Source organism: Rutidosis leptorrhynchoides, chromosome 10 (genome assembly GCF_046630445.1).
Source record: "Rutidosis leptorrhynchoides isolate AG116_Rl617_1_P2 chromosome 10, CSIRO_AGI_Rlap_v1, whole genome shotgun sequence".
Lineage (NCBI taxonomy): Eukaryota > Viridiplantae > Streptophyta > Magnoliopsida > Asterales > Asteraceae > Rutidosis > Rutidosis leptorrhynchoides.
Window position 1 is genome coordinate 36,539,210 of NC_092342.1, and position 22,753 is coordinate 36,561,962.

The window sequence follows — 22,753 nt, forward strand, 5'->3', positions numbered from 1 at the left end:
TAAATATGTTAGCTATCGACAAGTAGAACTTTGTTCTTTGTATCAAAACTAGCAACTACACATATATCTTACAAAAGTAACTCAAGTGTGCCAAAGTACATGAATTATTAATTCATTTATAATCCCATATCAAAAGGATTACATTTAGATCCTTCAAAACCTACAAAAGGGAGTTGCCAAAATCACAACTTCTCTCTTTAAAGCACAATTTTTAAAACTAAATCAATTCTTGAACCAAATGACTAAGATCAAATTTTCCATTGCTACCTTCCACAGCGGTTACAACTTCTTGAAACGCCGCGACACTACATGGAACCACCAACCCATCCTTTTGCTCGAACCCAAATTCGTCCGATGCTTTATCTAACAACATCTTGAACAAAGGGTGCGATAAGTAGCCAGTAGGAACCACGAACCTACGTCTCTCTTCCCCTATGTAAAGGGCTAGAAAACCTGTTGGAGTTGAACATGCTTCCTCTTGATCCTTTAGCAAGTGCTCATGGTGCGATAGTTCGGTGCCACTAGTAACTTTAACCTTCACTTTTTTGGCTAGTTTCTTGACCGAACCCATCTTTCCTAACATGATGTTCTTGAGAGAAAGAGAGATAAGAGAGATGGTGAGATTTGAAAAATGTTAATGTGGGAAAAGGAGAGTATATATGTAGAGTATGGGAATGTCTCAAAAATGGTCAACTTATTACTTTATACTTTGTAATAAAGAGTTGTGAGCAGTATGATTGTGTTGGTATTCTTGTGCCATGGGAATCCCTTCATCTTACTTTAACTTCATATTTATTTGTCTTGTTTGTTTAAGTAGTTTGACTATTGGAATTTGTTTGCCAACAATTTATTTATTTAATAACATACTATAACACTATTTACAGTGGTTGGGGGCGTGAGTTGCTTTTTGTACTTTTTGATGACTATGACGTATGGGTTAGTTGTGTGGAGTAGTGGTGGTGTCAGTTGGTGGCGTGGGTGGGTTAGTGGAATGTTGATGTGGCATTTAATTTTTAATTTTTATGTTTTATTTAATTGTTTTATATTATTTTTTGTATTATATTAATATTTTAAAAATATATTTTAATTACAACGGCTATATTTTGAACTGTATTTTTTTTTTTTTGTAACGGCTAGATTCCTCCACTTCCTCTCCTATATATATATAACCATTCTTCTCAAATCATAACACACACACTTCATCTCTTATAAAACTCTCAAACTATAAACACACACACTTCGAAATGAGCCCGTTGAATGTTGTTGTTAAAGTTCACTACGGAGGTGAATTTGATCGTGAATTGATGAATTATACCGAGTGTGAAACACGAGATTATTACATGGATGTTCGTAAGTGTTCAAGTTATAGGTGTTTGCTTGAGTTGCTACAGCGAGACATAATCTACCCCACTAAACAAATCTGGTTTTCAAAAACCCAACGCTCCTGCCTCGCTACTAGAAGAAGATCTCGATTGGTTTGGTGCGATTGGGCGAGCCTTGTTACGTAACCAACCAATTAACATTTACACCGAATGGATTGATGAAAGCTACGCCATTTCGGCTAGTGAAGATGAAGCTGTACCTGAATCTCCACCGTTTCAACAATACGATATTTGCGAATTCGAAGATTGATGAATGTGTTTGTTGAAGATAGCCGTTAGGAAATTATGTTGTTGTTTTTTTAGAAAATAATGTAATCCTTTAAGAAATATTGAAATAAACGGCTATATATTTAAAATAGTAAACAATTCATTAATATAAAAAACATAAAGTACAATAATTGAACTTACTTAAACGAAACATTACATAATTATAAAATCCCTAAACGAAACTACTCATCATTAGCAGTACAATAATTTAGGATTTTTTTTTAATCTCAACGGATATAAACCCCACCCAATGAAAAACTGACACGTGGCTTGACCAACCCAACAATGCCGTTGTGTGAGCCGTTGCAGGGCCACAGCCAGACCCAAATTTGCCTCGAGCCACGCCTTGATACTTGGGAAATGAGGCGTTGCCCCATGCCACGTGGGCGGGGACGCCGTGGGGAGGGCACCGATACAAGGGGTCTAAGACGACTTGTGACACAGCTCACCAACAGGCGTTACTCAACTCACGCCTCATATGTGCCATATTGCGGCGTTGGTTTAGCAGGTTTGTTCGGCGTCCGTTGGAAAGTAACGGGACAAGCAACGAGAGAAGGTTTTTTTTATTGGTATTATATTATTCTAAAATTATTATTTGTATCCTTTTTAATACTTAACACAATTATATTTTAACACATCATCACAATACTCCTAACCCATACCAAAAATCCACACCATCAATGCTTCACACTAATAATCCACACATCCTAGTCATAAAAAAATGCAAAAAACAACTCACACCACTAACTTACGCCCTTCCCCACTACAAATGGTCTAAGGGATGGGGTGAACTTTTCATTGTTCAGAGTGTCTCTAACATGAGAGATAAATCAGTAATATGTTTTTCTTCTTCTTTATTTACAACTTTTACCCTTCTTTTTTCGTTTTCATTTTTTACGTTGAATTAACTGACCGCTAACCGATCAAAATCACTCTTTCAAATAACCGACTAAAATCACTTCGCAGCGAAGTGTACATTTTTTATCGTTTTACACCAATGGTGAATGCATATCATTATTTTCACTTTGATAGGTAGATAACTAACTTCATATTATATTCTATTTATTAGATTTTTAATGACGGTATTTAAAGTTGTCGTTAATACGTATAAATAGTGACATACTTAGGTAACAATCACCATAAAGTTAATAACCAATCGCCAAGAGCAGTCACTAGATTAATCATTTATTCAAGGTGATACTTAAAATATAAGGTGCAACGGACATTTGACTCAAAAATTTTATATCTTATTTAAAGTTGTATACTTGTATTTCAGTTATTAATAAGAAATTTGTTTTTGAAATTGATGGAATAAATAATAATTTTTTTTAGAACTAACTTTCTTGAAAATCGAGGGAAGAAGTAAAATAATTTCATAAATTACTTTAATTTGCTTAAATTCAAAACATGAATGCTTCTAGATAAGGATTGGTCACACCTCTGATCTCTTTTTTCCATCACGTTCTCGAGTCTCTTGAATTCAAAGGCTTCTTCTTTGGATTTGTTTTCTCTTACGGCCACTAACATCTGGTCGGTGATCTAATTTGTAGCTTAGGTGTTGTTTGTTTTTGACATTGAAGACCTTTTTATGTCTTATGTCTGCGGGCGGGCAGACGTTTTTGTTGAAGATGGTTTGTTTTCTTGAAGACATAAGCTAAAAAAATATCTGCAAAGTTCTTCAAATTAGAAACTTTATTATATAGCTTTCAAATCTTGCAGACAATTGATTATTTTTTCATTCTGTCCCAATCTCTTCACTTCTCTTCCAACCACACTCCCTTCTCTTCCAACTCTTTGCTACTTACTACCCATCACCGACGACACCACCGCCGACGGCACCAACACCGATGACACCACCGCCGATGACACCAACACCGATGACACTACCACCGACGAGACCACCTCCGACCACACTAAATCGATATAATTCTTGTGCACTGTCTTCTTCTTATTTATTTAATTAATGTTGTCTCACGGTTTCATTGTTTGAACTACCCATATCTGATTATATTGGGTATACTTTTTGTAACAAAACAGATAGGAAAGTTATAGAGAGATAGATGCAAAAAATTATACTCCAATCAAAGTAGAAAAGAACAAGAAGATTTGTTGTGGTGAAATGAATCGATAAAGTAGAGAAGTAGAGTCCAGAAAGTGGTGGATGAATATGATTACAGATTTCAAAGTAATAAGTAATAACCTTTCAAGATAACTTTGCTTTTATTACTATATTATATTACATACTATATTATATTACGTATTAGAGTATATAACTATATATATTACATTACATTTTACTAATATATACGTTATTTCACTTCAAATCCATATTTTATATTGGTTAAAAGTTAATTATTATGTACTAAATTATTCGATAAATGATAAAAAAAATACTCCATACATTAATTAAGAACAAAATCGAACTTTGCAGACATAAAAACAAACAGTCTTCACTAGTCAGCATACAGATCTTCAGATCACATCTTCTCTACAAACATGGTCCGCAGATCTTCAGACAAAAACATCTTAAAAAACAAACAGCACCTTATATTAGTCGTCCTTTTCAGATCCTCTTTATTGTGTGGCTTTTCTCTCTCTAACGTGTGAGTAGGGATGTGGATCACCTTTCCTTTCTACGGCAACGGTGTCACAAGTTAGGAGTGTGAATCGAGTTAAACAAGGAATCAAAAAGTCAAAAAATGTTGCATAGGGTTCGAGATCGAGAGTCTGAAACTCGCTACTGGAGATTCCCCCGGACATACATCTCGCGATCGCGAGATTGGTTGTGCATGGAGACTCGCTATCGCGAGTCGGAGCTGGACGGGAAAAATTCTGGAAAACGTGTGTTGACAATTGTTTATGTAATAGATTAGTGGCGCACGGTTTTATCTTTTATATGTAATGTATTTACTGTTTTACCATGGTAACTATGTAACTTTTGTAACCAGAGAGGTTGTCATATATAAACAACCTCCCCACAACTATTGTATCTAGTTATCCATTTTGCACTAAATAATCTTATCCTTTCTCTCATGTGTTCTTGATAACTAATACTTCCAACCCACTAATCAACTCACAAACCGTCGATCTAGGCTTCATTAGGGACTAACAATTGGTATCAGAGCTGGACTTGCTATCTTGCTTGTAGATCCAAGGATTGAAGCTTTTAGACTCGTGTTTTGAAGTGTTTGGTGTTCTTCGGTTAAGGTATCACGATTAATCTTCATTTAGTAACGAATTTGGTTGTTGTTTGTTAAGTATATTTATCTTTCTGCTTGAAATCTGTGTTAAATGCTTAACATGTTCTAAAATATGCATGCTCTATCTCAGATTAACTTGTTCTAAAAATATTTTATGCACGAAAAAGTTCTTCTGACCCTAATCTGTGTCATGTTTTTCGTATGATGAAGTATGTTTAACATGTTTTTGTCTTATGAAAAAGAGATGTATGTCAAAATGGTATGTAATTCATGAAGTTTTCTGGTAATTTAGTGCTTAGCTCATGTACGTTGTTCATATTTCATGCTCATATGCTCATGTTTCTGCTGCCATGATTGAGATATGATGATTTTATCACCTTTTTACACGATTTACTGGAAAAGTACTTGAAATTTTGCACTCCACTCGTGTTAAGGTTAATTAAAGGTCCTAAAGTTATATGATTCATTGCTAATTTGTCCTTAAACTCTGCTAAATCTTCTTAAGAATTGCTTAAGTTTTTCCCAGAACAGGTGCTCGAAAACCCCTTCTGGGTTTGAGACTACTCGAAAACCTCCCAGGGTAGTATCACTACAGTGAAACCCTAAGGTTTTTGCTCGAAAAACCTGTTCACTTTCCAACATGTTGAGTCTGTTTTGGCTCCAAACTTTGGACTTGTAGTCAATACCCACCAAAATTTCTATTACCCGATAGTTTTAGGTGTGAAAAGGACATGTCCTTGACATAATCCCTTGATTTGTGTCATAGAGGACAAAGGACTTGTCCTTTTGTGCATAAGGTTGTACTTTTGTGTAAGTTTTCACGTGCATAGGTACTCTCTCTCTTAAAGTCAAACAACTTGAACTTAAACAAACTGAAATAAGTGTTTTTCAGTCAAATTGCTCGAAAAATTGTGAAAAGTGTGATCTTTGCTCGAGAACAGTGTGAAAATTTGAGTATCTGCTTGAAAATTGTACAAAAATTTAAAGGACAGACTTAAAACAGTGACTTTTATTGCCCGAAAACCTTGCACGAAAATCTCTTGTTGCTCGAAAACCTTAGTTTTTGTCTCATTGTGCTCGAAAACTTAGTTTCCAGAAAACCTGGTTTTGCTCGAAAACCACCCTGTTTTGGAGGCTTGGTTTTGTTTGAAACCCTAGTTATCTGCTCGAAAAGTTAGGTGCTCTAGAACTAGCTTTGTGCTCGAATACCTTACCTGCTCGAATACATTGCCTGCTCTAAAATTTTACTAGTGCTTTATTATCTTACCTGCTCGAAAACCTAGGATCTTGCTTCCATAACTGTCCTACTCGAAAACCTCCCTTTCTTTACTACCTTGTTGCTGCTCGAAAACATAGTCTGACTTGAAGTTTGGCTTTGCTCAAAAACCACTTGGCTTATACAAGTGGTTTTACACCAAAACCCTAATTTCACTCTGATTACACAAGTGATTCTCTACACTCAAACTCTCCACTTACCAATCTCTTGTTAAAATTCCTCTCTTTTGCACCACTAAGTTTACATTACTAGTTAAGATGGCTACTGCAAACCGTGATGCTTTGGTCGTGGACTCGGATACCCGTCCTCCCATGCTGTTCGAGGGACTGTTTGACGAATGGAAAGGAAGGTTTGACAACTTCATCGATGAAAAAGGAGAACAAACTGATAATGCTAAAAACGAACATATATTTCATAGCATTATTCCCCAAGAAAGACAAACTTTTAGTTGCAATTGTTCTATTTACAAGTGATATTCGTTTAAATATTAAAAGGTGAAGACAAAAGACAGATTCGACAAATTGAAGACACAAACGACCAAAATGCTCAAAAGTACAAAATACAATCAAAGAGGTTCCAATTATTGATAAGAAACGTCTCGAAATTACAAGAGTACAAGATTCAAAACTCAAAGTACAAGATATTAAATTGTACGCAAGGACGTTCGAAAATCCGGAACCAGGACCAGAGTCAACTCTCAACGCTCGACGCAACGGACTAAAAATTACAAGTCAACTATGCACATGAATATAATATAATATATAAATAATTCTTAAAAATTATATATATATATATTATATTATTATTTAAAATCGTCGACAAACAAAGAGCCAAGGCTGAATGAGCTGTAAAAACGAACTCCGCGACTTGCGGAGTTCGAAGGCTAAAAGAACCGCGACTCGCGGAGCCCCAAAAAATGAAAATGCCTATAAAAGCCAACGCAGTTCGACGAATTTTAATATCAATATATATCCATCCATCTATCTATACGTAATATTTATATTTATAATTTATATTTTAATTTTAATTTTAATTTTAATCCTAATAATAAGGGTATGTTAGCGAATGTTGTAAGGGTGTAAGTCGAAATTCTGTCCGTGTAACGCTACGCTATTTTTAATCATTGTAAGTTATGTTCAACCTTTTTAATTTAATGTCTCGTAGCTAAGTTATTATTATGCTTATTTAAAACGAAGTAATCATGATGTTGGGCTAATTACTAAAATTGGGTAATTGGGCTTTGTACCATAATTGGGGTTTGGACAAAAGAACGACACTTGTGGAAATTAGACTATGGACTATTAATGGGCTTTATATTTGTTTAACTAAATGATAGTTTGTTAATGTTAATATAAAGATTTATAATTGGACGTACCCATAAATTACCATATACACTCGATCAGACACGATGGGCGGGGTATTTATATGTACGAATAATCGTTCATTTAACCGGACACGGGAATGGATTAATAGCCACTAGAATAATTAAAACAGGGGTGAAATTATGTACAAGGACACTTGGTATAATTGATAACAAAGTATTAAAACCTTGGGTTACACTCAGTCGATATCCTGGTGTAATTATTAAACAAAGTATTAAAATCTTGTTACAGTTTAAGTCCCCAATTAGTTGGAATATTTAACTTCGGGTATAAGAATAATTTGACGAGGACACTCGCACTTTATATTTATGACTGATGGACTGTTATGGACAAAAACCAGACGGACATATTAAATAATCCAGGACAAAGGACAATTAACCCATGGGCATAAAACTAAAATCAACACGTCAAACATCATGATTACGGAAGTTTAAATAAGCATAATTCTTTTATTTCATATTTAATTTCCTTTATTTTATATTTAATTGCACTTCTAATTATCGCACTTTTATTTATTGTTATTGTATTTAATTGCACTTTTAATTATCGTACTTTTTAATTATCGCAAGTTTATTTTATCGCACTTTTATTTATCGCAATTTCATTATCGTTATTTACTTTACGCTTTAAATTAAGTCCTTTATTTATTTAATATTTTACATTTTGTTTTAACTGCAACTAAAGTTTTAAAATTGACAAACCGGTCATTAAACGGTAAAAATCCCCCTTTATAATAATAATATTACTTATATATATATTTGTATTTTTATAAAAGTAAACTAATATAGCGTTAAGCTTTGTTTAAAGATTTTCCCTGTGGAACGAACCGGACTTACTAAAAACTACACTACTGTACGATTAGGTACACTGCATATAAGTGTTGTAGCAAGGTTTAAGTATATCCATTCTATAAATAAATAAATATCTTGTGTAAAATTGTATAATATTTAATAGTATTTCCTTGTAAAATATAAGCTATTTTATATACACCTCTGCTTTGACATCAAGTTATTTTTGGCGCCGCTGCCGGGGACAATCTAGCTTAAAAGCCGGAAGCGTAACGCTAAATTTTTAAAAAAAAAAAAATTATTTTTAGTTTACTTTTATTAAAATACGCTTTTGTAAAAATACGTTTTTAATTATTCGAAAATATAAAAAGAAAAACAAAAATATAAATATTTTTAAGATTTTGTTAAATATTTAAGTTTTATAAAGTTTCTTTATTTTTATTTTATAAAAATTATAAGTTTTATTTAAATATTTTGTGTTTATTTAAAATATAAAATCAAAAACCGAAAAAGAAAAAAAAAATTATATATATATATATATATATATATATATATATATATATAAATCTAGTTTTAAGATTTTTATTTATAAAATTATAAAGTAGTTCTATTTTTATTTTAGTTTTTAAATATAAGTTTTTATTATATAAATATTTTTATTTAAAACAGAAAATATAAAGCATAATACAGAAAATATAAAAAAAAAAAACACGTCGAATTAAAAACTGTACCAGAGTTGAATTTTAGAACCCCGCGACTCGCGGAGTTTTCCTGCTTCGGGCACCGCAACTCGCGGAGCAGCCCTGACACACGTGACAGAAACCCTAATCAGCATTAATTACGGGGTTTATATTTATTAATTAACTTTTAACCCTAATTCGGTTTAATTTTAATATATTAATTAGTTTTACTTTTTATTTAATTTATATATTTTAGTTAAATCAGTTTATTTAAATTATAAAATTAATAGTTTTATAAAATAGATAATATAAAAATAATATTTTTATAAAAATTGTACTTTTTACAATTTTTTTTGTATATTTTTATATTTTGTCCCTTTTTAATTATTTTAGTGTAATATTTGTGTTTTTCGCTAGTTTTTAGTGTTAAACTTAGTTTTTGCCATAGTTATATTTTTATTTCTAGATTTTTAGGCTTTGCCGTAAAATCCCTTAATTGCTTTTTCTTTAGACTAAGATTTAAGTGCTTTAGAATTCTGCGACGCCTTTTTAAGTTTTAGTTTTTTTTTTTAAGTTATTGCCATTTGGGATATAGTTTATTTGTAAGCTTTAATATTTTTAGACGCCTTTTACCTATGTATCAATTATCATTCCAATTAGTAATCTCAATTTGCGATTATAATTTTAAGTTAGTGATAGTAATAAGGTTGGGTTAGTCGAGTGTTTTTAAGTTCTATAAGTTACTCTTTTTCTTTCTTATTTTTATTTTTCGATCTTTTTCCGACACGCTCTTTTTCTTTCTTATTTCTCGCTATTCTAGTTTTAGGACATAGATTTTTATTCTACTTCTTATCTAAATTTTTTAAAATTACGAAAATTTATTTTAAGTGGTTAAATTGATTGACATCAAAATTTTCTGGTTCGTAGTAATAGTTGGATTTGTACGTGGACCGGGTTATTGGAGCCAAACAGTCCTAAATTATATTGAGACCAAACGAATCCTGCCCCTCTGCTGCATCTTTTGGCTATTCGAAACGTGAGCAAAATCAGAAAATTCTATTAATTGGATAACTTATATAATTTTTCTTTCCTTTTTAAAAACTAATAGGATATTCAGTGAATGCACCGAGCAAGACGTTCACCACCTTTTGTACGTTCGCCACCTGTAACTCGATCAAGACATTTAGCAAATATTACCGCCGTTGATTTTTCTTTAGAATCGTCATCCAGTCGACCAAGTACTTCAGTTCAAATTTCCGATAATCCATTTTTTGAACCCGACCTCACAATTGAGAATCCTGAGAATATTCAGGGACGATTCATAGATCCTGAACCATTAAATTTTCCTCCGGAACCACCAATCATTCAAACAGAGATTGTTGAGGAACGAACCATTAAATCAGAATCCTCTAGTGATTCCGATTCAACAAATTCAATTATGGAGAATCTAGAACCTTTAAGTATGGAAGACTGAATGAGAGCTAAACGTACTGGCCAAGGTCACGCAATTACTCATCCAGACATTAATACGCCAGATTATGAAATCAAAGGACAAATTCTACATATGGTGACTAATCAATGCCAATTTAGTGGTGCGCCGAAGGAAGATCCAAATGAACATCTACGTACCTTTAATAGGATCTGCACTCTATTTAAAATAAGAGAAGTTGAAGATGAACAGATATATCTCATGTTATTTCCCTGAACTTTAAAGGGAGAAGCCAAAGATTGGTTGGAATCGTTACCTGAAGGGGCGATTGATACATGGGACGTTTTAGTTGAAAAATTTCTTAAACAATTCTTTCCGGCATCTAAAGCCTTAAGACTTCAAGGAGAAATTGTTACGTTCACACAGAAACCGAATGAAACTCTATATGAGGCGTGGACAAGATTTGGAAAATTATTAAGAGGATGTCCGCAACATGGTTTAGACACCTGTCAAATAGTACAAATATTCTACCAAGGATGCGACATCAATACAAGAAAAGACATCGATATAGCAGCTGGTGGTTCCATTATGAAGAAAACTGAAACTGATGCTTATAAAATTATTGATAACACTGCTTCCCACTCACATGAGTGGCACCAAGAAAAAGATATCGTTAGATCATCTAAAGCAGCTAGAGCCGATTCTAGCCATGACTTAGATTCCATTTTCGCAAAGATAGATGCTGTGGAGAGACGAATGGAAAAGATGACTAAGGATATTCACTCAATACGAATTAGTTGTGAGCAGTGTGGAGGACCACATTTGACAAAAGATTGTCTCAGTATTGAATTAACAATGGAACAAAGAGAGAATATTTCGTACATAAACCAAAGGCCTGGAAATAATTATCAGAATAATTATCAACCGCCAAGACCTATTTACAATCAAAATCAGAATTATAATCGAAATATTCCATACAACAACCAACAAGGTCCTAGCAATCAACAAGTATCCAATAATACTTACAACCAGCAAAGACCTAATTTTCAAAACAAACCACCACAACCCGATGATAAAAAGCCAAATTTAGAAGATATGATGGCGAAGCTAGTTGAAACTCAAACGCAGTTTTTCACATCTCAGAAACAAACTAATGAACAAAATGCTCAAGCATTTAGAAATCAACAAGCTTCTATTCAAAACTTGGAACAAGAAGTAAGTAACCTAGCAAGGTTAATAGGTGAAAGAAAACCGGGAAGTCTACCTAGTGATACAAATGCTAACCCCCGGAATGAAACAGCTAAAGCCATTACTACAAGAAGTGGTACAACACTTAAACCACCTAAAATACCTGTAACTTCTGATGAAGCTATTCCTACTCCACAAGAACCACAACCTGATCAAGATAAGGAAAAAGAACCGGTAGTTGAAAAGGTTAATGAAGATAACACAGTTAAGGCTAAACCTTATGTTAAACCATACCAACCACCACTTCCTTACCCGAGTAAAATGAAGAAAGAGAAACTTGAAGCCGAGCAATCCAAATTCTTGGATATGTTTAAACAGATAAATGTAAATCTTCCTTTCATTGATGTGATTTCAGGAATGCCTAGATATGCTAAATTCTTGAAAGATCTAATCTCAAATAGAAAGAAAATGGAAGAACTCTAGGCCGTTACTATGAATGCTAATTGTTCAGCAGTGCTGTTGAATAAGATACCAGAAAAACTATCTGATCCAGGAAGTTTCACAATTCCATGTTTTCTGGGTAGTCTTAGTTCAATAGAAGCATTGGTAGACTTAGGTGCTAGTATAAATTTAATTCCGTTTTCACTATACACTAAACTAGACCTTGGAGAATTGAAACCAACAAGAATAAGCATACAACTAGCCGATAGATCAATAAAATATCCTAGAGGGATAATGGAGAACATGCTAGTTAAAGTTGGTACTTTAGTATTTCCAGTAGATTTTGTTGTTCTGGACATGGAAGAAGATTCTCAAGTTCCTCTCATATTAGGAAGACCATTCTTAAACACGGCTAAAGCAATGATAGACGTGTTCGGTAAGAAATTGACCCTAAGTATAGAGGACGAGAGTGTTACCTTTTCAGTTGATAGAGCAATGCAACAACCGCAATCTGCAGATGATACATGCTATTATATTCACACTATAGATTTACATGCAGAATTGTTAGAAGAATTTCCAGAATTACAAGGAACAGGAGAATGTTCTTTAGGAGAAGGTAATAAACCAATAGATGAAGCTGAAACGTTAGCTACACTTATAGCTAATGGATATGAACCAACAACAGAAGAAATTCAAATGCTAAAAGAAGAAGACAGATATCGATATAAATCATCGATAGAAGAACCACCGAAATTAGAGTTAAAGCCACTTCCAAACCATTTGGAATACGCTTATTTACATGGTGAATCTGAATTACCTGTAATAATATCATCTTCTCTTACTGAAAATGAGAAATCACAACTCATTTCTGTGTTGAAAGCTCATAAACCAGCCATTGCATGGAAGATTCATGATATAAAAGGAATAAGTCCTTCGTATTGCACACATAAAATCCTTATGGAAGAAGGTCATAAAACGTATGTGCAACGCCAACGAAGACTAAATCCTAATATGCAAGATGTAGTTAAGAAAGAGATTATTAAACTGCTAGATGCAGGTTTGATATATCCAATTTCTGATAGTCCATGGGTAAGCCCAGTTCAATGCGTGCCTAAGAAGGGTGGCATGACTGTCATTACAAATGAGAAAAATGAGCTTATTCCTACTAGGACTGTAACAGGATGGCGTGTGTGTATTGATTATAGAAAATTAAATGACGCCACCAGAAAAGATCATTTTCCCTTACCTTTCATTGATCAAATGTTGGAAAGATTAGCCGGAAATAGTTATTATTGTTTTCTTGATGGATTTTCCGGATACTTTCAAATTCCAATAGCACCCGAAGATCAAGAGAAAACCACATTCACGTACCCTTATGGTACTTTTGCTTACAAACGCATGCCATTTGGACTTTGCAACGCCCCTGCAACCTTTCAAAGGTGTATGATGGCGATTTTTCACGACATGATAGAAGAATGCATGGAAGTTTTCATGGATGACTTTTCAGTCTTCGGTGATACATTTGAATCATGTCTAGTTAATCTGGAACGAATGCTTATTAGATGTGAACAATAAAATCTAGTACTTAATTGGGAGAAATGCCATTTCATGGTTAAAGAAGGCATCGTTCTTGGACATAAAATTTCAAAAGAAGGAATTGAAGTGGATAGAGCTAAAGTAGATGTAATTGCTAAACTTCCACATCCCACCAATGTTAGAGGAGTTAGGAGTTTTCTAGGGCATGCCGATTTTTACCGACGCTTCATAAAAGATTTTTCTAAAATTGCCACTCCTATGAATAAACTCCTAGAAAAGGATGCTCCATTCATCTTTTCAGATGAATGTATCAAATCTTTTAATATTCTTAAAGAGAAACTCACTAATGCGCCGATCATGATAACACCAAATTGGAATCTGCCGTTTGAATTAATGTGCAATGCAAGTGATTTTGCAATGGGAGCCGTTTTAGGACAAAGGATTGAAAAAAGATTTCAACCTATATATTATGCTAGTAAGACGTTACAAGGAGCACAAACAAATTACACAACTACTGAAAAAGAACTCCTTGCTATTGTCTTTGCTTTTGACAAATTTTGTTCATATCTCGTTCTAGCAAAAACGGTGGTCTATACCGACCATTCTGCTCTTAGATACCTATTTTCGAAACAAGATGCTAAACCAAGATTAATCCGTTGGATCTTACTCTTACAAGAGTTCAATATTGAAATCCGAGATAAAAAAGGAGCAGAAAATCTCGCCGCTGATCATCTTTCTCGTCTTGAAAATCCCGAATTAGAAGTTCGAAATGAATCGGCCATACAAGACAACTTTCCTGATGAATATCTATTGAAGATAGATTATAATGAAATCCCATGGTTTGCAGACTATGTAAACTACTTAGTTTGTGGATTCCTTGAAAAAGGATTGTCGTACCAAAAACGAAAGAAATTCTTCAGTGATATAAAACACTATTTCTGGAAAGATCCACATTTGTTTAAAAGTTGTCCCGATGGAATAATACACCGATGTGTATTTGGAAATGAAGCTAGTAAAATCTTAAACCATTGTCACACAGGACCAACAGGAGGGCATTATGGGCCTCAACTAACAGCAAGAAAAGTGTATGAAGCTGGATTCTCTTGGCCTACAATTTACAAAGATGCACACCTTCTTTGCAAATCCTGTGATGCTTGTCAAAGGGCCGGAAAAATAAGTCAACGTGATGAAATGCCACAAAATGTCATCCAAGTATGTGAAGTATTTGACATTTGGGGTATTGACTTTATGGGTCCATTTCCAAAATCTCATAATAATCTCTATATTCTCGTAGCCATTGATTATGTATCTAAATGGGCGAAAGCACAAGCTCTCCCAACTAACGATGCACGAGTTGTAGTCAACTTTTTAAAACGTCTTTTTGCAAGGTTTGGAACACCGAAAGCTTTAATAAGTGATCGGGGTACTCATTTCTGTAATAATCAACTTGAGAAAGTTCTCAAAAGATATGGAGTAACTCATAAAATCTCCACTGCATATCATCCACAAACAAGTGGACAAGTTGAAAATACCAACCGAGCTTTAAAACGTATTCTAGAGAAAACCGTAGGATCAAATCCGAAGGAATGGTCCATTAAATTGGAGGATGCACTCTGGGCTTTTAGAACAGCCTACAAAACTCCAATTGGAACCACACCTTTTAGACTCGTTTATGGAAAAGCATGTCATCTTCCAGTAGAAATTGAACACAAAGCATTTTGGGCTTTGAAGACATGTAATCTTGATTTACATGAAGCCGGACGTCTACTATTAAGTCAACTAAACGAATTAGAAGAATTAAGACATGAAGCATACGAAAATTCGTTAATCTATAAGGAAAGAACGAAGAAATGGCATGATAAAAGAATCAGAAGTTCAAAAGAATTTAAAGAAGGAGACAGAGTTCTTCTTTTCAATTCACGATTCAAGCTATTTCCTGGAAAATTAAAATCAAGATGGTCTGGACCATTCATAGTCAAAAGAGTTTTCCCATACGGAACGATAGAATTAATAAATTCAAATGGAATTGAATTTAAAGTTAATGGTCACAGAGTTAAAACATTACATAGATAGTTCGATGGAAGTCGACAACGAAGTTAATCACAATTTCGATACCACAGCTAACTAAGTGTGGGGAGAATCAAGTCTTTAAAGGATAATATGTATTTCTGTTAGAGTTAGATTGTCTGTTTTCGTGTAGTTCTCGAAAATGGAACCCGAATGGTCTTTCCTTAGCAGACCCTAAAGAACTAGTCTTCTCCCCTCATTCCGAATTTTTATTTTTTTTAGGTTTTTACGAAATGAAGACTGCCTGTGAACTAAACCATGGTCTAATGCTACACGCTTTGATCACTAAACGTAATAATGACACACTTCCGAGTGAAATAGTATCAGTAATCAGAGAAAGATTGGACGGAGTAAGAAAAGAATCCAGATGCGAAGATAATAAGTTACAATTTGGTAAAGGAAAATCAAAATCCGCAGCGAAAAGAAGAGCACGACACCTTGAAAGATGTCACAAATGCGGAAAATGGTCACATGGAGGTAAATGTTCAAATAATCAAACCTATTCAAATACCGAATTTGTTACTTTATGCAGAGACGGACCGTTCATATGTTTAGAAGAAAAAACACTGAATGCTCGAGGTTACGCCTATGTAGCTATGGAAAACCAATTAAACCGACTATCTTATGAATGGGATAGATCATATAACTAAGAATACTATCTCACAGGTAAGTCTGTACAGTTTTTATTTTTTTTTATTTTTATTTTTAACCTTTTGATAATAAATGCTAATTTGTTCGCTATAAAGTATTAAATTGGTATTGAATAAAATTAGGTTTGGCGACCGAAATTATTGATGTCATTCAAAAATTTATTACATCACTGCGAAATTTAACGTTTATTCTTAAGGTATAAATATCTTTAATCAATCAACTCAAAATATTTCAAAAATTCGTCATGAGTTAAATTAGGTCATGGAACCGAAATTACTTAACCGAAAAGAGGGGCGCATATTTTTGATAATATTTGATTGATAAAAGTGGGATAAAAAGTCAAAAAGATTTTTAATTTTATTTTTACCATGTTTTTAAAATTAATATATAAATCTTAAATTAATATTGTAAACTTTTTAAATTAATATATTTAAAATTGTAAATATTTAAACAATTGATATTTTTAAAGTTTGTATGTATAAAAAAATATAATATAAGTTTGGTGTGAATTTTATTTTTATGCATGGTAAATTTAAGTTTGGTGTGAATTTAAAAACAAAAATTTACTTTATGTCACTAAGTTAAAAATATGATTTTTAAAATTCGTCGTAAGTTGAAGACTAGGTCTTTGAACCGAAATTGCTTTACCCGAGGGAGGGACGAGAACTTTTATTATCATTATTTTTAATCTTATTGAATTAAAGTATGCCAAAAACATTAAAAAACCCAAAAATCTAAGCTTTTAAAACAATCGCTACAAAAAGACAAATTTTAAAATTTTGTCGAAGGACGGACTAGGACATCGATCCGAAACGACCTCGTCCTAAAACAAAGGAAAACAAAATTTTAAATTTATTTTATATTTGTTTTATAAGTTAAGATTTGTAAAAAAAAAAAAAAAAAATACAAACTCCGCGACTCGCGGAGTTTGAAGGGTCAAACACCGCGACTCGCGGAGGGACCAAAACCCAGAAAAAAATAAAAACGTAAACTGATCAGTCCACACACCACACCACAAAAAAAACTGCGAAATAAAACCCGAAAAAGACCTCCCAAATTCACAATTTTTCACCGTTAATCATCAAATCTTTTACTAAAATCATGTTAAGAAGGATGCTATCAAGGAATTACTCAAGAAAAACGGTAAATTTCTACACCTAAACACCATTTAATCCGAAAATTGGTGTTCTTGAGCAATTTTATACCCAATTCGATTTTGATGCTTTTTAGTGTAATTATGCTTAAATTGCTTATGTATTATGCTTGTATAACCTAGATTGATGCTATTTAACATGATTAGAAGCCTTAAACTTCAAATTTTGAGTAATCTAGGGTTTGTGTTCTTGAGCAATTTGGGGTTTTTTGATATAAACAGGTTATGGCCGATTTTGTCATGAATTGTTGCTAAATTAAGTAGTGTAACATGTTTAGGTAGTTAAATGATCCAAACTTTGAGCCTAAGCATGATTTTGAGAATTAAAGTGGACTTTTTCAAGTCTAAAATTCATGAACTTGATTTTTGAGAGATAATGCCATTTGAAACTTGTTTAATTGCTAGTAATGATTATTTTGACATGTTATTTGAGTTGAATGCTTATGAACTTGGTGAACATTTTCGTATATGCTTATTTGAAAAAGTGTAGATTTGATAAAAATATGAAAATGAGCTTATGTTCGATATAAATTAAACATGTCATTGTAATTATTTTGATTGATGATTTTGCTGACATTAATGCATATTTGGATGCACAAAAATTGTGTTTGATGTGTTTTGCAGACTGAAAGGGGTGAATCTTCATCCCAAACTCGCAATGCTCCTCCTGAGAATGCGAACCAATAGGAGGTGGATAACTACTACAAGCAAGATATACCTCATCCAGTAATGACATTTTCTGATATGCACTTAGAAGATTTGCACCCGAACTTGAGATTTGACAGACGTTGGATAGATTATCCAAAATACCAAAGAGGATTGCATACTCTTCATTCTAAAGCTGTTGAAGTACCTAAGGTCATAGAATGGGGACCATTAGAAGCTGTAGAATTGGCCGGGCCAATTAGGGAATTACTTACACAGAGGTATGGTAATTCTACTTTTAACGATTGGGTACGTTTATTCAACATGCGTAGACCTGTATATAAAGTATGGTGTGAAGAATTATTGTGTAGTATAGAAATAAATGATCGGGTAGCTAGTTTAACCGATCGATCTTTTATTAGATTTTTGTTAGGAGGTTCGATGCGCCACATGTCTTTACTAAACATGGCTCAGGCTTTACGTATATATACGCCTGAGGAGTTAGCATCTGCCGATTGTAGAGGGTTGATACTAAATGGTAGAAAGATAGACGAAAATTTTGATACGCATGGTGTATGGAGTCAAATGACTAGCCATCACCGATTTAAAGGGGGAAATTACTCTTATTTGGATATAGATAGAGCTGAATTAAGAGTAATTCATAGGTTTTTAGCTAATTCGATTACACAAAGAGGTAAGAATAAGGAAAAGGTAAATGAACAGGATTTATTTTACCACATGTGTATTCGAGACCCACAAAGCGCTGTAAGTATACCTTATTGTGTGGGTTATTATTTATCAGCTATGGTTAGGGGGATGAGACCGCATAGCATAATAGGAGGTGGTATTTTTATTACTTTGATTGCTAAATATCTCGGTGTGGATATAAGTCGGGGGAATTATTAGTCGAAGAACCAGAACCCCGCGATACTATAGGTTTAAATGTATACCATGGTGCGAAAGTTTTGAAGAGGCGAAATAACGCCGCAGTACAATACCATGGTAGACATCCACAGGTTGAGAGAAACCAACAGCAAGGTAATGTAGGAGGGGGAAATGAGATGACAGAAATGCAAAGGTTTATAGCTTCACAGGAATACGAAAATGCTAGACAGAGAGCATTTGAAGATTGGCAAGTTCATCAAAACCAAATCATAGCTTATTGCCAACATATAGGTAGAAACTATATTCCTACCCCAACGCCCATATTCCCTCCCTGGTCTATAGAGATGCAACCACCGTATCCTACGTATAACCCAGGAGAAGCATTTTATAGCACATATGGTTATGCATGGAACCCCTTCTGGTATCAGAATCATCCCTAGTCTACTTAGTTTTTTTATTTTATTATTTGTAATGTTGATACATTTAATACTTATGTTGGATTTGTAATAGTTTTATAATTTTCTAAATTTTATTATTAGATTTTAATAATTTTTGAATGTGGGGTAATATACCAAACTTCAAAAATATGTATATATGTTTGCAGTTTATCTTATGTACACAACAGGGTAAAACAACGCATTTTCAAAGACTGGCATTAAGTTCAGCAAAAGCAACTAATTTTGACGACAAGATGCAAAATATATGTGAAATAACAACAAGACGGAATGAACAAATGATATGCACCATTTATCATTCAGCAAGCAAACACAAATATGTTTGGAAACTTTGGTAAAATTTAATCATTTTCACACAAATCACCCTCAATAATTTAAATTGTTACTGATTTCTTGCAAATGATGGCATTGCAAGATCTTAAGTGTGGGAAGGGGTTAAATTCTTTCGGATTTTAAAATTTTTACTTTATACACTTGGTTACCATTAGAAATACTAGTAAAGTAGTAGTTGTATTAGAATCTAGTGCTCTCTGATAATAAAGAACAGCCCTAGTCTTATATACTGACTACCCAATTCTAGTAAAATTTTTAAAAATTTTCAACTAAATGAACTCAAAATCATGTTTATACATATTTATGAACGATAAAACTAGGTGTTAACACCAAAATTATTATTACCTCAGAAAGGACATAAATTGAGAAACAAACCAAAATGTTAAAATTCATTTAAAATGGAATAGAGGACAATAAAAAGGAAAATAAAAGCCAAGTGTGGGAAAATTCTCCAAGTTATTCAAAACATATGTCACATATTTTTGTACAAATAACTGAAAATACTTTTGCTTTGGACTAAACTAAAAAGTTTTACCTGATTTACTGTAAGAAAGATGGATCTACACGATGAATCAATTCCATCATTAAAAGGAAGTAAAGTCTTCCGAAAAAGAAACGCGCTTGTTGATTTAGGTCAAGAAGTTGTCTTCCAGACCAGCTGTAGGTTGACGAAAAATCTAGAAAAATCATCACTAAAATCAGCAGGAAATCCACGAACCTCAGCATTAAACAGGGTCGCCAAGTGGTCAGATTTATCCTAACCATGAAAAGGATTTACCTCGTACAATGGGGGGCACCGTGCAAATTAGCTTGATAAGACTAATGAATCAGATCCCCAGAAAGGATAATCTCCTTAAAGATCAAAAATCAGCTTTTAAGACTGATATTACTCAATCCTAGAGATTGACCTTAAAGATTGAGAATTACAAACTCATGGAATTCGATGATATCTAAACTCGAGCTTGAACGAGAAAATATTTTGATCAAATTATAAACCGATTTGTTTTCTGAAAACCCATTTTCAATGCGTTCATTACCATTGAATGTAAAATCCTAGGAATTCACCTGGAATTCATTAGGTCGCCTGAACCAAATCGAGTGTCAACTGTAAGAATGGTGGTTGCATAGCATGGTCAAAGACAGGACCTTGTGCCAGAACGAAAAAATTATAAGGGTGAGCTTTACTATTGCTCCTACAAAGGATAGTAATTGCGTCCGACACGTTAAAAGACCATAATTAAAAGCATGTCAGAGGTTCAACGCTTTCCTTTACAACCGGACGGTAGTTTATCGAAAGGTAATATACGGAGAAAGTAAACTGGACGTGTTGCTTTCCTAATACAAGGTTAGCAAGTGGGTGACACAAAACCGCAAGTTTTGAGCTAAAATTTTCAAATCTGAAACCCACCAAACCCACAAAAAGAACTTGCAAACACCGGTGAAGGGTTATTCCGGAAAACTTATCTAGGGTAAAAGCTAGATTTAATTTTCAAAAGATCAAATGTTTTAATAAAGATCCAATTTCCTTAAAGGATCTAAATTTTTATAGTCATATGGAACTGTAAACCACAACGTTACTACCATTGTTTATACCGCCGTAAAGAAATCACTGATGTACAAAGTGTGAAGAATAAAGAAGTGATTCTAGTATTTCAAGACTATATTGCTTGAGGACAAGCAACGCTCAAGTGTGGGAATATTTGATAATGCTAAAAACGAACATATATTTCATAGCATTATTCCCCAAGAAAGACAAGCTTTTAGTTGCAATTGTTCTATTTACAAGTGATATTCGTTTAAATATTAAAAGGTGAAGACAAAAGACAGATTCAACGAATTGAAGACACAAACAACCAAAAAGCTCAAAAGTACAAAATACAATCAAAGAGGTTCCAATTATTGATAAGAAACGTCTCGAAATTACAAGAGTACAAGATTCAAAACGCAAAGTACAAGATATTAAATTGTACGCAAGGACGTTCGAAAATTCGGAACCAGGACCAGAGTCAACTCTCAACGCTCGACGCAACGGACTAAAAATTACAAGTCAACTATGCACATGAATATAATATAATATATAAATAATTCTTAAAAATTATATATATATATATTATATTATTATTTAAAATCGTCGGCAAACAAAGAGCCAAGGCTGAATGAGCTGTAAAAACGAACTCCGCGACTTGCGGAGTTCGAAGGCTAAAAGAACCGCGACTCGCAGAGCCCCAAAAAATGAAAATGCCTATAAAAGCCAACGCAGTTCGACGAATTTTAATATCAATATATATCCATCCATCTATCTATACGTAATATTTATATTTATAATTTATATTTTAATTTTAATTTTAATTTTAATCCTAATAATAAGGGTATGTTAGCGAATGTTGTAAGGGTGTAAGTCGAAATTCTGTCCGTGTAACGCTACGCTATTTTTAATCATTGTAAGTTATGTTCAGCCTTTTTAATTTAATGTCTCATAGCTAAGTTATTATTATGCTTATTTAAAACGAAGTAATCATGATGTTGGGCTAATTACTAAAATTGGGTAATTGGGCTTTGTACCATAATTGGGGTTTGGACAAAAGAACGACACTTGTGGAAATTAGACTATGGGCTATTAATGGGCTTTATATTTGTTTAACTAAATGATAGTTTGTTAATGTTAATATAAAGATTTATAATTGGACGTACCCATAAATTACCATATACACTCGATCGGACACGATGGGCGGGGTATTTATATGTACGAATAATCGTTCATTTAACCGGACACGGGAATGGATTAATAGCCTAGAATAATTAAAACAGGGGTGAAATTATGTACAAGGACACTTGGTATAATTGATAACAAAGTATTAAAACCTTGGGTTACACTCAGTCGACATCCTGGTGTAATTATTAAACAAAGTATTAAAATCTTGTTATAGTTTAAGTCCCCAATTAGTTGGAATATTTAACTTCGGGTATAAGAATAATTTGACGAGGACACTCGCAC

The 22,753-nt window shown here is 33.4% G+C and overlaps 1 protein-coding gene across 1 annotated transcript; it reads right to left on the reverse strand.

The window, feature by feature from the left end:
- Positions 1–217: 217 nt before the first annotated feature.
- LOC139870191 (auxin-induced protein 15A-like) lies at positions 218–571 on the reverse strand. The gene has a single exon (XM_071858031.1). The coding sequence runs from the start codon at positions 569–571 to the stop codon at positions 218–220; it is 354 nt and encodes a 117-aa protein (XP_071714132.1).
- Positions 572–22,753: the final 22,182 nt, after the last annotated feature.

Excerpts from the sequence above, each read along its gene's own strand:
- LOC139870191 (XM_071858031.1), bottom strand. The coding sequence starts at position 571 with ATGGGTTCGGTCAAGAAACTAGCCAAAAAAGTGAAGGTTAAAGTTACT.